Source organism: Pteropus alecto, unplaced genomic scaffold, assembly GCF_000325575.1.
Source record: "Pteropus alecto unplaced genomic scaffold, ASM32557v1 scaffold22, whole genome shotgun sequence".
Taxonomy (NCBI): domain Eukaryota; kingdom Metazoa; phylum Chordata; class Mammalia; order Chiroptera; family Pteropodidae; genus Pteropus; species Pteropus alecto.
Genome location: NW_006434839.1, coordinates 14,179,356 through 14,193,957, shown reverse-complemented (window position 1 = coordinate 14,193,957; position 14,602 = coordinate 14,179,356). Strand labels below are relative to the sequence as shown.

The window sequence follows — 14,602 nt, the reverse complement described above, 5'->3', positions numbered from 1 at the left end:
AAGTTTCAGTATTTTAATTCTAGTTTTTTTAACCCATATGTTTATCCGTTTGGTTATTCAGCATTTCTTACTGTGTCACACATCTTTCTTGAATTATTTTTCTTCTTCCTTTGATAAGTGCATTAGAAGTACATTCACGAGAGCTGGTTCATAGTAAGGTCTCTTAGTTTTCATTGTTTGAAAATTCCTTAGTTTCCTTTCATTCTTTTTTTTTTTTTCAGGTGAGGCAACCCTTGGTTGACCTCACAGATTGCAAGAACCTTGTCAGCTTACAATTCCTTATTTTTTTTAATGTCTACAGCACCTAGTCTTCCTCCCTAGGTGATCTCCCATCCGAGTACTAACCAGGCCCAACCCTGCTTAGCTTCCGAGATCAGACGGGATCCGGCTTGTTCAGGATAGCATGGCTGTAGACCCTTTCATTCTTGAAACATAAATTTTTCTAGATATATAATTCTAGGTTGATAGTTTGGTTTTAGCACTTGAAGATATTTAACTGTTTTCAACTGTTCTTGAAAAAGTAGCCACAGTCTAATTGCAGTTTCTTGTACATAGCCTGTCTTCTCTATCCTCCCTTCTTTCTCTTGAGTGTTCTACTATTTCATTATCATGTAAGCGAGTGTAGATTTTCTTTTTTCTTTTTAAATTCTGCTTTGAATTCATTATGCTTCCTGAAAATCTTGATTGATTTCTTTTATTAAAGTTGGGAAATTGTCACCCATTGTATCTTTAATAATTGTCATTCTTTTTATTATTTACTCTTGGAATAAATATAATGCTATATTATATTTATCATCCTAGTTTGCATTTTTTTTAACATCCCTTTCAGGGTTCCATTTCTTTGTCTATCTCTGTGCTGCATTCTAATTAATTTTTTTTGTAATGTGTCTTCCAGTTCACATACTTTCTTTTCTGGTTTGTATAGTGTGCTACTTAACCTATTCATTAAGTTTTTAATTTAAATCATTATACTTTTCATATCTAAATTTCTATTTGACACTTTTTCATAGCTATCTAGTCACTTTTCACAGTCTCTTATTCCTTATTGCATTTGTTTTCTATTGTTGCCATAGTCACTTAAAACTCATTATATTAAAGTGCTGAGGTTCAAAACCAGTGTCAAAGGACTAAAATCAAGGTGTCTGCAGGGCTATGTTGCTTACTGAAGGCTCTATTTTAAGAATAGGCTTATCATGTTGTTGATAGAATTCAATTCCATGCAACTGTAGGACTGAGGCCCCTGTTTCCTTGCTGGGTTTTAGCTGAGGGTCATTCTCAGCTTCTAGAGGCTGCCCGCATTTCCTGACGTGTGACTTTCATCTTCAAAGCCAGGAACAGTGAGTCCAGTCCTTCTCATGTTTCTAATCTCGCTGACTTTCCATTCTGTCTCATCTTACTCAACTGACTCTTCTGCTTTCCTCTTCTGCTTTTAAGAGTTCACATAATCACATTGATCCCACTTGGAAAATCCAGGATAATCTCCCTATTTTAAAGATCTGCAAAATCCTTTCATAGCAGTATGTAGATTAGTATTTGATTGAATAACCAGGAAACAGAAATCTTAGGAGGACATTTTTAGAGTTCCGCCTACCACACTTATATATCCAATACCCTCTTCAAAATTTTTAAACATTATGCTTCCTCATTTTATACTCTGTATTTGATAATTAGAATATCTTCTGTTTTTGTACTTTGGATTCTGTTTCTTTTGTTAATGTTGGCTCTTGCACAATATGCTTTATGTCTTGGCAGATTTGCGAATTTTGATTATTATCTTAGAAATTCTTTGAGCCTCGGGTTGAAGTAATTCCTTCTTTTGCCAGGTACTTGGGAATGCTACAACCCAGGAGAGTTTTAAAATAAAGGTGTAGATGAAGGTTCCACCCCTCCCACACACACACACATACACAGTGGTATTGAGATTTTAACCCCTGACCTGTGTGATTATGAATTTTCAAGGAAGATTCCACCCAGTGCATGCGCCAAAAAATTGAATTTCTCTTGATGTTTCTCTCTATGGGGTGTTTTTTTGTTTGTCCCCCCATCCCCACCCCTTAGCTCACATTTTCCACTGAGAAGATAGCCCTTTGAGATCCTAACTCTATATAGTTTTCTATTCGACTTCTAACTTACTGGTGTCCTAGATTTGTCTCTCATCCCTTGTTCCCCGTGTACCTATTAAAATAAAATTGCAAAATCTCTCGGGATTAGCATTTGCTGCTTTTGGTCCCTGCTTCAGTCTCTGGATTCTTGCTGGTGCTTCACCATCTTTCCTTTTTGAAGATTTCCATTATTTTCTTGCTGATGCAGTAATGTATGTTATACACTATTTTTTTTATTATTATTATTTGTCCTCTAGAAGATCTTGCCCCTCTCACCCTCTAATATTTCTTTCACTAGATTGTCATTAAGAAAAGCCTCTTTATTTTTTTTAAACTCCATGTCATTTTCTTCCTAGACAAATGAAGATCCTCATATTTAGAAAAACCTTTTAATTTCTACTTCAGTTATATGCTCTTTTTACTGTTTACTCCCGGGCTAGTCTATCTCACCTCTACAATGGGGGCCTTTGATTTTGATATTTGCATTCAGAGCTTAGTAATCTTTACTTTGACAAGAGTGCTTCATTTGGAAATAGCATGGTTAACAGTTACTGAAATAACAATTATTAACTATTTTCCTTTTTATATTATGTTAGAGTAATAAAACTGATCCTGTTTGGATTTTCTCTTTCATTGCTGGTACAACCTTCCCCCGCTAAAAATAAAAATTAAAAAATTAATTTGGTAAAATCCACACAGTCAAACAAAGATAATAGTCATTCATTAACTAAACCAAAAAAACTTTAGAATGTGTCATCACAAAGCTTCCTACTAAATATTTAGCTATGGCATAGATATAATAATATATCATACACATGTCAATTAATGTGCCATGATATTGTTTTATTAATTTTTGCTAATAGGTTTAAATAGTAATATTGGCTACCTCCCTACTTCCCAGGCTGAAAGGAGAGAACAAAGTCTTAGATAGCAACTAAGGTGAAAATAGTGCACACTATTTGAAAGGAAGGAAGTCTGAATTCTAGAGATGCTGACATGTTCAGAGGCAGTTTGAGGTGAGTGAAGGATATACATATGCCAGTGAAACCCTTCAGGCACTTGCATGAAAGGCAGTAAATAGGCACTTAGTGAAATTGCTACTATTATCTAGACAAGATCTAATGCTAAGAAAAATACTGGAATTTAAAATGACAAAGATTTCTAGTTAACCTTAAGTAGATCAAGGATCAAGATAATAACAAAAACACTATCTACCACAAAGTGGGAAGACGAAGATTTGTTTGATTATCTGTTAAGGTTGTCTTTTAAAACTTTCAAAGACGGTACCCAACTCTCAAACTAACAGAACTTGAGAATTTGATGTAAATGGGGCAAATATGAAATGGGTGAGTTAAGTCTTTTTGATATATCAACCAAACATAAAGATGTAGCAAGAGAACTGTATGTCTCACTTAAAAAAATTTTGACTAAGTATTATTTTTTCTGTACTCAGCTGGCAGCTGTTGGAAGTAATTCATTAAAATGATTCAAGCTGAAATGTTTATATTATATTCTTGAGAGCAAAACTTACTCATTATAATTTGAAAAGTCATTTCATTTTTTCATAATGAAAATGTATTTCTCGTATAATATAATTCAGCAATGATAAATTGAATGACTAGAAAAAAAGAAGAAATGTAATAAACACTATGAATCATAAATAAATGTGTAACATGATGAGGAAGGAAACAGGTGAATAGAGTAAACCTAGAAGATATACACAAAGCAGCAATATTATATTTTAAAGTTTAAAAAATTAATTTTAAGCTAATTTAAGAAATGATTAATTTTGCTTTGACTAATTAATATAATGCACATGGGCTATTTGTTATATTTAATTTCTTAAAGAACTATTCCTTTTTTAAAAAAATCTTCTTTACTAAATTTAATTTTCAAAAATAACTTTATAAATGATGTCATTTACATGAAAAGCAGATTAGAGTTGATGAAAATTAAAAATAGCAAAAGTGGTTTTTAAACCTCGTCTTTTATTTTTAGTATGAGAATGTCTATGTTTTAACTTCTCCATCTTTAAAATTTCCACTTTTGTTTTTGATTGCTATTTTTTCCCCTTTAGTCTAATTTTGTAATGCCAGTAGACTATTTTTTCACATCCTGTGTGCCAGGAGACTATTCTCTTGCTACTTTTGTTTGAATGTTCAGTTCTCTTCTCTTTTGGGTTAGCCCATAAATAATTTATATTTTATTTGTAAATAATCAACAGTTTTAATTTTTCTTTCTTTATTTCCCTCTGGTATTTCATTTCAATGCTGATATAATACAGTTATGTGATTTTTCTATGTCTTTATACACAGTGATAATTCATTTAAATTTCTGAATTTCTTCCTTTTAATATATGGCATTATGTATTTCTAAAATAAGGTAAACACTTAAGCAAAATTGTTATACATATAGATAAATGTGTTAATAGTTTTATAGTGTTTAGTTCTCTTAACTATACTGTGCTAATAGTGCAAATCATAGTGAACTTAACCCATAGCCCTACAAAATGTATTTTTCAGTGCACTGAGATCATAAAAGTATGAATTATATTGCAGATCAAGTAGAAATTAGTTCTTATCTGTGAGTTTTCTGTTGTTAATGGATTCACGTTTATTTAAACTTTGCTTTTGCACCACCAGATGACCACACTAATTCCCTCAAACAACACTATGAAAATGATTTATCCAAGTCCCTAATTATCTTGTATATTTTATTTTCTATTTATAGCTTCATGGGAACTTTCTCATATAATAAATTGACATTTGAAATGGTACACTGAACCCAAACTGCAAGATGAAGCAAAAGACCTAATTTCTTTGAAGGTCAAGTAATAAATTAGTCTTATAATGAAGCAGGATACATATGGTCCATGAGCAAAATCACAACCATGGGTTTCTTGATGAAGGAAGGCACGTAGATGCTCTTTGGTTGCATCTCAAAGGAAATGCGGATTCTGAGTTATGTCAGCAAGTTTTGGGTGCTCACTGGAATTGCAGCAGCTACACCAGGTGGAATTAAATGTGTCATCAGTTTTTCGGAGCTAAATTTTGCAGTGAATTCTTAAAGCTTCCCAAAACTCACCACAGGATGGTCAGAGATTTGTGCTTGTCATGGCCCGGTATCATTACTTATTGAGGGAGCCCAAGAAGGGTAAGAATTGAGGTCAAATATAGGCACAATCCAGGTGAACATACCAAGCATCACCACAGCAACACCCACAATATTAACGCCAAGTCCAGCTTTAACCTTGAATAGGAAAGAGTATAAATGTCAGTCTCTGGAAAAGAAAACCTATGGAAGAATTGGAATACTGCTGCAGAAGGCATATGTCAGATGCACATGCATCCGAAACAATTAGCATGAATTGTTGATTTCAAAAAAAAAGGTTTTTCCATTTATGTCAAAGAGAATCTGTCCCCAACAAAGTGCCATTTAATTGGAAAGTATCAGAGAGGTGAAAAAAACAGGTTTTTCCATTTATGTCAAAAGAGAATCTGTCCCCAACAAAGTGCCATTTAATTGGAAAGTATCAGAGAGGTGCCTTTTAGGAATATACTAGAGTCATTCTGATTAGGGAAAAGTCCCTTTAAATACCTGCCATTTCATGTTAAATCAAAATTTGAGTTTTACAGTTTTGTATTTCAGTGGTAAGGTTCAAGTCAGTATATGATAACTGGATCCTTCATAGTCAATATTATTAATAGATGACCAGTACCCTCTTACTGAAATTTAATAATGTGACTTCTATTTATCTTTCTTAGAGTTCCCAGTTTTCTAGCTTTGACATCATCATTCTGGAGTCCATTAAACAATCTCAAAGTTGCTTTCTATTTGGTTATAGTCCTTTTTGGTTTGGTTTGGAAGTTAGCAATCAAAATTGGGGGGAGACCAGAATATTCTCGTTAGTTTTTGACGACTGCTACTTTCATATTTCGTATTTGGCAAAAACGTGCATGTTTTGTCACTTAAAATTTCTATTATTACCTGTTTGTGCTTTCATTTCAGATGTCACTATTAGAATCAGAATAAGAAAGATGATTTTTCATCAGTTGGGAACTGAGCCCCATGGCTTATTCAGAGCAAATGTCCATTGCATAAATGTTTGTGATAGAAAACCACAAGCTTGATTGCTAAATTTCATTAACCCTATTTCTACCTTTTGCATAGGCCAGTTTAGATTACGATCTTGACATGTAAGTTTAAGCCACTGTGTTGAACATATTCTGCTCTTTTCCTTCTCCCAGAACACTATTGATACATTTAATATCTCTGTATTTGTGACTATAAATTCTAATGACATATTCCCTTCTGGTTATCACTCTTAGAAACAATTCTATAGCCAGTCATGCACTCATTTTTGGAAGCAGAATTCAAGCCATGCTTTTCCTGGCAGTCTATTAGTGTGTAAAAGGAGAGATTACCTAAGCTGTCGCAAACAAACAAACAAACAAACAAACAAAATGCTATTGGACCTGTTGATATTCTTTCAGTTTACTTACCATGTCAATAACTTTTAGATGGCCATATGAAAAAACTATAGCATTAGGTGGATTTGCTACTGGTAGGAGGAATGCAAATGATGTACATAGAGTAGAAGGTATTAAAATATAAAGAGGGTTCACGTGAATGGCTTCAGCCTGTTGAATAAGATAAAAAAGAGTCTAAGTAAAATTTTGAGGTAGGCACCAAGCATCACAGTGAGCAAAAAAAGCAGGTTGAAACCTAAAGACATAAAATTATACACACAAATGCAGTTATAACTTGAAGAATATTTTTCGGAAAATGTCTCTTCCTCTCGTTTATGTTTATTGGTGCCCATTTAAGCATTATAGCTCAGTTTATTTAAAAAAAAAAAAGTATCATTTATTCCAGAAACTAAAAACCGCAAACATTTATTTTTCTAATGCTAGGTGCTGTGCTAAGTGTTTACATATATGTAAAATATATGTGTTTACATATAACATATATAAAGTTTATATATATTATATATAATGTACAAAATACTATAATAAACTATATTTACAACTCAATTTTCATAATGACATTATAAGATGGCTACTATAGCCCCAAATAATAGGTGAAGAAACTGAGGCACAGAAAGATTAAAGTAACTTGTCCAAACATACAGCTGTCAAGCAGTAGAGCTTAGGGTCTCAGGTCCCTCTGGCTCCCAAACTTCTCATCATTCTATTAACTTTACTGCCTCTGTGACATATATAATTTAAAATTTGCTTCAGGATCATCACAGAAGAGTTACTATGATTATTTATCACATATGTTTCTAACTGCTCTATGTCGAAAAAGAAAAAAAAGAAAAAAAACAAAATAATGTTTTGCCAATTTCAACTCCCTACATTTCTTTTCTAATTTGAAGCAACAGCTCAAGAATGCCAACATATGCCCCTTGGGCTGGTAGCAGAACAATTCCAGAAGGGCAATCCTTCTTAATTTAAAGTTCTTTTGTTTCACCAATCCCATCTGTTCCGATAAGAAAAACATTTACTTAAAGCTATTTCTTGTAATTGCTAGCTAGGTGAAGAGAAGAAAGGAAGACCATCTTTCTCTCTTCTTACAATTCTGCTTTTTACTTATCTTTTAAAATTCTTCCCTGGGTAGTAGAAAACTGTGTCTAAGATATTTAAGCTCGAAGCCTGAAGTGTAAGTCTAGCTTTACATTCACTTGCAAATCACTTATATCAAGTCTTTCTCAGAAATTCAGAAATATTCTTCCAGAGGGAGAAGTGTCAGAGTTAGAGATCTAAATACTAAAGAACCCCAAAGTCTTACAGCTACAAAGGACCCTCCCATTTATCTGCAAATGAAAAATCTGAGCTGAGAGAAGGTGGATGATTAAGACTGTGCTGCATGAACAAGAAGAGAGTCTCCTGAGTTGAAGTCTCCTGAAAAATATTAATGCAAATAAAGACCACTCTATACGTTACTTACAGGAGGACCTCAGGCCCCAAACAATTCCACTTCACAATATCAGAACAAGCAAAGTAGAACACTGCTCTTTGCTGAAGAGTATAATTGGTATAAATGAGATACTCACCAATGGAGATAATATTGGTAGAAGAAGCGTAATGGTAGCTGGATTGCTGGCTACCTCTGTTAAAGATGTGACAAGCAAAGAAGATATCAGAATTATTAGCCATAATGGTAATGAACCAAGAGGAGATAATTTATTTCCTATCCACTTAGATAGTCCTGATTCCTAAAAAAAATTGCAAAATTTGTTAATCATTAATAATTCATTTTGATAGACACAATTTAATTTTTTAAAAAGCATTATTTGCTCTAAGAAATCAGTTTCTAAAAATGTAATCTTGATCTCATATATTTTTATGGTTTGGTAGATCTGGGTGGCTTTGACATGGAGAAACTCTCAGTTGTTCTTATTTTAACACTACAAACATGCTTTAGAAAGTTTGAATTGTCTCCCACATTTTTTTCAATTAAATTTCAATTTTATGTAACTAATGTATGTGGATATTTTAACAAGTAGTACTATAGAGCTTTAATAGCAGCTCTCTGGTCTACCTCTCTCCACTCCTAAATTGTGTTCCCCAGAGGCAACGGCTTTCAACCTATATTAGCTATTTAGAGCTATGTTTAAGTATTTATATCAATTTTTCAAAATTAATTTTTTTCCTAATTTTCAAACTTAGACATTATTTACCAACTTCCTAATATGTTACATAAGGTTTCAGCTTTTTTACACCATCTACCATAGTTATATTTCCTGTCCCTCCATTCCCTTATACTTATATATCAACATTTTCGGTTAAGTCAATATTTAAAGTTTACTGTTATGATTATATCAATATTGTTTATACCCGTCAATTAATGTTCTGTGATTATATTTACTTTTTTTTGTTTTATTGTTGTTCATTTCGTTTGTTTGTTTTGCCAGGGAATAATTGCTTCATTTTTTGCTTGGTTTTCTACTTACCTATCACTAATTCTTCAGCACACCCTCCAGTAAAACCAGAAAGCTCCCCACAAGTAGACAAACATATCGGGTCAGTGTTCTTTTTCATTTTCCTTCATGAAGACATCCATTCTGGAGTATTCCCTCCTTCTGTCCCATCTGGACTAGCTGCCTTTTAAATCTATTCTACTGTTATTCTGAGACCTCTCTTCACTAGTGTGCTATAAATTCCCTTCACCTGCCTCTTGTGTGGGAATGCTCTCTTGCTAATTCCTTTGTGTTGGTGGAGCACATTCTTCTATAGCTTTCTGAGAATTGGTGCAGGGGAAGTACCTTTTTTTAGTTTCTGCATGTCTGAAAAATCTCTTTATTTTCTTTTCACACTGTTTTTTATAGTTTAGCTTTCATGAAATTTTAGACTTAAAATAATTATCTTAGCCATTGCTCTATTTCCTGTGGCTTCCAGTTGGGTTCTTTAGAAGCCTGATGACATTCTAATCTTTGATTCATGTGCGTAGTACAAATAAGTCAGCTGTACTCAAATTAATAGGCATGTTATTCTATTCTCCCTCAAACGGAAGGAAAAAATCCTCTATGAGATTTCGGTGAGCTACTGCATGTATGAATCTTTATGCCCATGACAAACTAGGATTGGCATCTTTTAGAAAAGCTCTAATTACAAGCAGGGTACTCTTTGATCAAAGGTTGGCAAAACATCCCCAGATATGGATACCAGATATTATATATGTTATTTGTGGTTTTGATGTATATTTCTGTTTTTTGGTCTCGACTTTTAGATGGAAAAAATCTGCCTACCATTTAAGTAGCATTGCTACAAATTCATCCTAGAATATAACTACATAAACTTTAAGAACAGATTTTTATCTATGTCTGATTAGATGCAGCTGGCAAAGGTTACAGCACATATTGTCTCCCTTCTCTGGAGGTTATTGGGATTGTATCATCACACCTGGAGTTCCAAAATTCTACATGAAGTGCTTTGGAATCGGGCACTTAGTAGCTTTCTCACTCCAGAATGTACAAGTCTTCAATTCTGGGAAATTTCTTGCATTGGTTTTTGGAAATGTTCTTCCATTTCTATTTACTTTCTTCTTTTTTTTTTCTTTCTTTCAGAAACTCCTAGTTGGCTGTTGGACATATTGGATTGATACTCCAGTTTTCTTATCTCTTCGTTTTTTTTATGTTACCTTCTATTCATTTTTTTGTTCCCTTTTCTGGGGTATGTTCAAACTATCTTTTAAGTTTGCTACTGAATTTTAAAATTTCTGTTATTTATCTTCTATGGCTCTTATTTTCTGTCTATGCCTTTAAAAAAATAACATTCTGTTTTAGTTTCATGTGTTTATCATTTCTGATATCTCTTTTAGGGACCAATAACAGAGTTTTAAAGTTTTCTTTGTCTTTTTTGTGTTCCTTTTCTTTTTATTCTATGTTACTGGTTGTTGTATCAGAGGCTTTCTCAACTATCTGATGACCCCGGTCTGTCTATTCATGTTTAAAAGAGAGACAATAAAAGGATAATTGGAAGCTCTTTGTGCCTAGGCAAAGACTCTTGAGAAGAAGACTTTACTAGGTGATGGAGCTGTGAGCCAATGTCTCATCGATTCAATTTTGTTACACAGTAAATTTAATTTTTCTTCTGTGGAGGAGAGAGAATACTTGCCTGTCCATTCAGGACTGGAGAGAATATCTGGGAGGCTCACAGCTCCTTATACACCTTTAAAACCATCTTCCACTTTTAGTACTGTTTTTTATCCCAGCTGTCAATTAATCTGCTGCTTTCAATTTCTAAGCTCTTTCAGGATCCTGTGTATGAATTGGCTTGTTTCTTGTTGGTTCATCCTTTTGCAGGCCCATAGTTTTATCTTTTTCTATCTTTTCTATAGTACAAAGTCAGTTGCCTCTCAAATATTCTCTTTCCTTCTTTTAAATGTTATTAACAGCTCTTACATGTATTCTTCCTGCTGTAAATTCGTTACCTTTATGGATTGAACTTTTATTTGTTCTGTTATGGTCATTTTAGTGGAGAGCTGAGAAAAATAGTGTTAAATCTGCCATGTTTCGCCTAGGAGAAAAACTTTGAGGACTATATGAAAAAGAGAGAGGAGGAATTATTCACTACTAAGAATTTGAAAGTGACTACCAGCTCATGAGAGTTCAGTCATGTTAAAACATATCAAAGGATATTTAAGACAGAAAGAACTGTAATGAGATGATTGCTTTAGCAGTTGCTATTTCACGGCTCACAACTAAAAGGGTTATCTATTTCTGGACATTTGCTAAACTACTTACAATTCGGAATAAATTTTAAAAAATTAACTGTCTCCAAATCTTTGTAAAACCAGTTTCTAGGTGCATATTTGTCAATAGACATGTTTTTGTAGCACATGGTTTCAATCTAATCACTTTGGTGTAGAGCTATTCTGGGCATCTTATAGAAATCTGATTCTATGTAATACTAGGATTTTCATAGCCACTTAGACGTCCTTCCATGGTTTCCCTAATTTTTCCAATGAGAGAGACTACTACATCAGACTACGTCCAAACCTTTTCATTTCCTTAGACTTTGCTATTCTAAGATTTGGCCAATGCTTTTAAAACCACTTTGAACATCTGGGTCCAGTCCTGACAGATATTCTGGGAAGGAAGAATGAACAAAGTTCACATCAATGTCAGAATTGCTGATTCTAATATCCTCACAATTCAAATGAGCAGACATAGGAATGGAAGTTATTTATTCTGAGAAACCAGATATCATTACTGCTGAACTTTTTGTATCTGTCTTATATTTCTATCATTTATATTCGAGCAGTCTATAAGGCAAGCCAAATCTAGAATGAAAATAACTTTGTAAGTGGCACTCTGAATTGTACATATTACTAAATCTCATTGCTGAAAGCTCAGGATCCAAATACCATAGAGAAAACCTGACAATAAAGTCAGAAGCAAAAACTAGTCTCTCTATGGATTTTAAGAAAAGAACAGAACAGAGAGTTCTTTGTCTTGAGAAGTGTAAAAGTTTAACTTCCCAGAAACTAAAAGTCTGGACACGACATCTCTCTCACTTTTCTTTTTAGTTTGATGACTAAGAAAATGGAACGGCCATGAGCTTTGAGTGTTTTATAGAAGACTATAAAAATCCAGAAATTAGAGATTTTCAATTAGTCAGAGTAAAAGATTTTCATGGAATTTTTGGAGAAGATAGTTTTCATCCAGCAACCCTACAATGTCCAGGGCAATTTCAGGGACAAAGATCTTCTCAGATTTCTACTTTATTTCTACTTTACATTAGATTTCTACTTTATATCAGCTGGATAGATCGGCCAAAGAAATGGCCAACTCTATTCCTCAGGGTGGTTTTACTTCTTCCAAAAATTAGACATAATATAACATTAGCCATGGTTGTGTGAAATTCTCTCTGGAATTTATTCAATAAGTATGTATTTAGTACCTTTATGTGCTTACTATGTAAGAAATATTGTAATAAGTATATAATGTAAAGTACTAATATTTCTTATCCTCCTTCGACATTAGAACCTTGATATATTGCACAGAACTCTAAGAGCTACTCAAATTCATCATGAAATAAAGTAAAAACATTACGAAAATGTTTCACTAGGAGTCACTGTACATATGATTTTTATATTAAGTTTTTCTTCCTAAGCTAGTCTTCTAATACTGTTTCATGAATTAAGAATTCTGATCTTTGCTTTATTTCTTTTGACACGCTGGTACATCATTAAAAAAAAGAATGTTTTATGCTTGCAGCCTGTAAAAATTTTTGAACTCTGAACTGACCTCATTTGCGTGGTATACTTATTGCATGACTATTGAAATCTGTGCCTTTACAACAATAGAATGAAGTTAAATATACCAAAAGCTTGGATAACTGTGTTCTTCTTTGGAACAGCCTAGTTAATTGTTAAATATCTTAGACAAGAATATTACCTCACAGCCATCTGCCAAGGCAAACCCTCCACCGACAAGAATGGCTATATTCCAGGGCATGAACGACTGGAATTCTTTCCAAGTAATCAGAGGAGAGTAGTCAAACGCAACTGCGAAATAAAAGCCCTACAGTTATGCATGGGTTAAAATGCGATAAAATGACATTTTTTTTTCTCATCATCTTAATAGCCATTTCACAAGAAGTTTTTAGTATTCCTAAGTTGTTTTTAGATAGAGGATTTGATCTGGATGGAATTTGAGTATTGGTCTAGGTGGAAGATTTCATTCTTTTTAAAAAAATCATATCTTGGAAAAATTCTTTGGCTCATATTATAGGTAGGGTTAGATAAATTATAATATCATTTATAATGGTATTCATTCATTCATTCATTCATTCATTCCACTACGAGTAACACAGTGTATTGGACTGTATTGTTCTTTGCTATACAAAAAATGTAATATTTCTTTGGTTCTAATAGTATCGAGGCAGCATTATAATTATTATTTGTTAACATTTACCTGAATCTTTACTATTTTTTTCAAATCATGAGAGGATCATGATAGATTCTTTGGATTCCAGTTTAAAGTAATTCAAAGTTCAGGTTAAATAATTTAAGTATGATTCATGAGACCCTTAAAATACTCGTAAAGCAATTATCATAAAGATTTATCTTGATAGTTGGGTCCTCATGGCTCCATGGATTTGTTGAGAAATAGGGTCATCCATGAACACATTATGCTCACTTAACATTTATGTGTAATAGGCAGCTTTCCACCTGATGAGATCTTCCTATGCCTTTTTCCCAAACCTAAACCAAACCTATTCTTCACTGTTGACTGAAATTTTTCTATTTCTTACTTGAATTAAGGCCATATATCCTGTGAAAATGCAAACATCTTTGACATGTACTTTTCATGTAAATTTTACCATATTATGTCTTATCTGTTATGTTTAAACCTAGTGTGAATGCGTTCATTGGGAGAAAAAGAACTGAAGAATGAGAGGGAATGGTGGATAGGGGCAAGGCTCTCTGAGTGGGGATTCAGAGGAGGGAGCCAGGGAAGTTAAGCCAGGCACTGGTTCCTCAACACATGTCCCTGCCAGGCCGTAGGGCTTTGAGTCCTCAAGGTCTCCTAGGAATCACTGCTCTGTGTTGCAATATCTCTTATAACACACTTTGAGAAGTTCTAGTCTCAATGGAGAGCAAAAGGCATTTATTCCTAAGTGGTGCTGTTTACATGAAATCTAAAAATCCTAGAAATCTGACTCATTAGTCATTTATTGATTCTGACTGAAGGAGCCCAGTGGGCTAACCCAAGAGCATGAATCCCAGGTCCATTCCAGTTTTAAAAAAAAGGAAAAGAAAAAAGAAAAACAAACAAACAACAAAAACCTCCCACAACTCTACTGTACTAGACTATTTCCAGACAATTTTAAACCATTAGTCCTACATCGGCAACATAAGAATCTGACTACCCATAACATGATGCGGTAATATAAAACACAGACGTGGATGAAGCCTATGTTCAAGAAATGTGTGAGGAAGGGGAAGGGGCATACTCACATAAACATGTGTGTTTCTTTGTCCATGCTTTA

The 14,602-nt window shown here is 33.6% G+C and overlaps 1 protein-coding gene and 1 pseudogene across 1 annotated transcript in view; both read right to left on the bottom strand.

The window, feature by feature from the left end:
* Positions 1–292: 292 nt before the first annotated feature.
* On the bottom strand, positions 293–415 carry LOC112478772 (annotated as a pseudogene).
* A 4,558-nt stretch (positions 416–4,973) lies between these two features.
* Positions 4,974–14,602, bottom strand: part of SLC13A1 (solute carrier family 13 member 1) — an 83,874-nt gene continuing 74,245 nt past the window's right edge. The window contains exons 16-19 of the mRNA XM_025045858.1: positions 13,006–13,115; positions 8,158–8,319; positions 6,605–6,742; positions 4,974–5,351 (exon numbers count right to left, since the gene is read on the bottom strand). Coding sequence (XP_024901626.1) covers positions 5,214–5,351; positions 6,605–6,742; positions 8,158–8,319; positions 13,006–13,115 — 548 coding nt within the window. The 3' untranslated portion in view covers positions 4,974–5,213. The remainder of the gene's footprint in view (positions 5,352–6,604; positions 6,743–8,157; positions 8,320–13,005; positions 13,116–14,602) is intronic.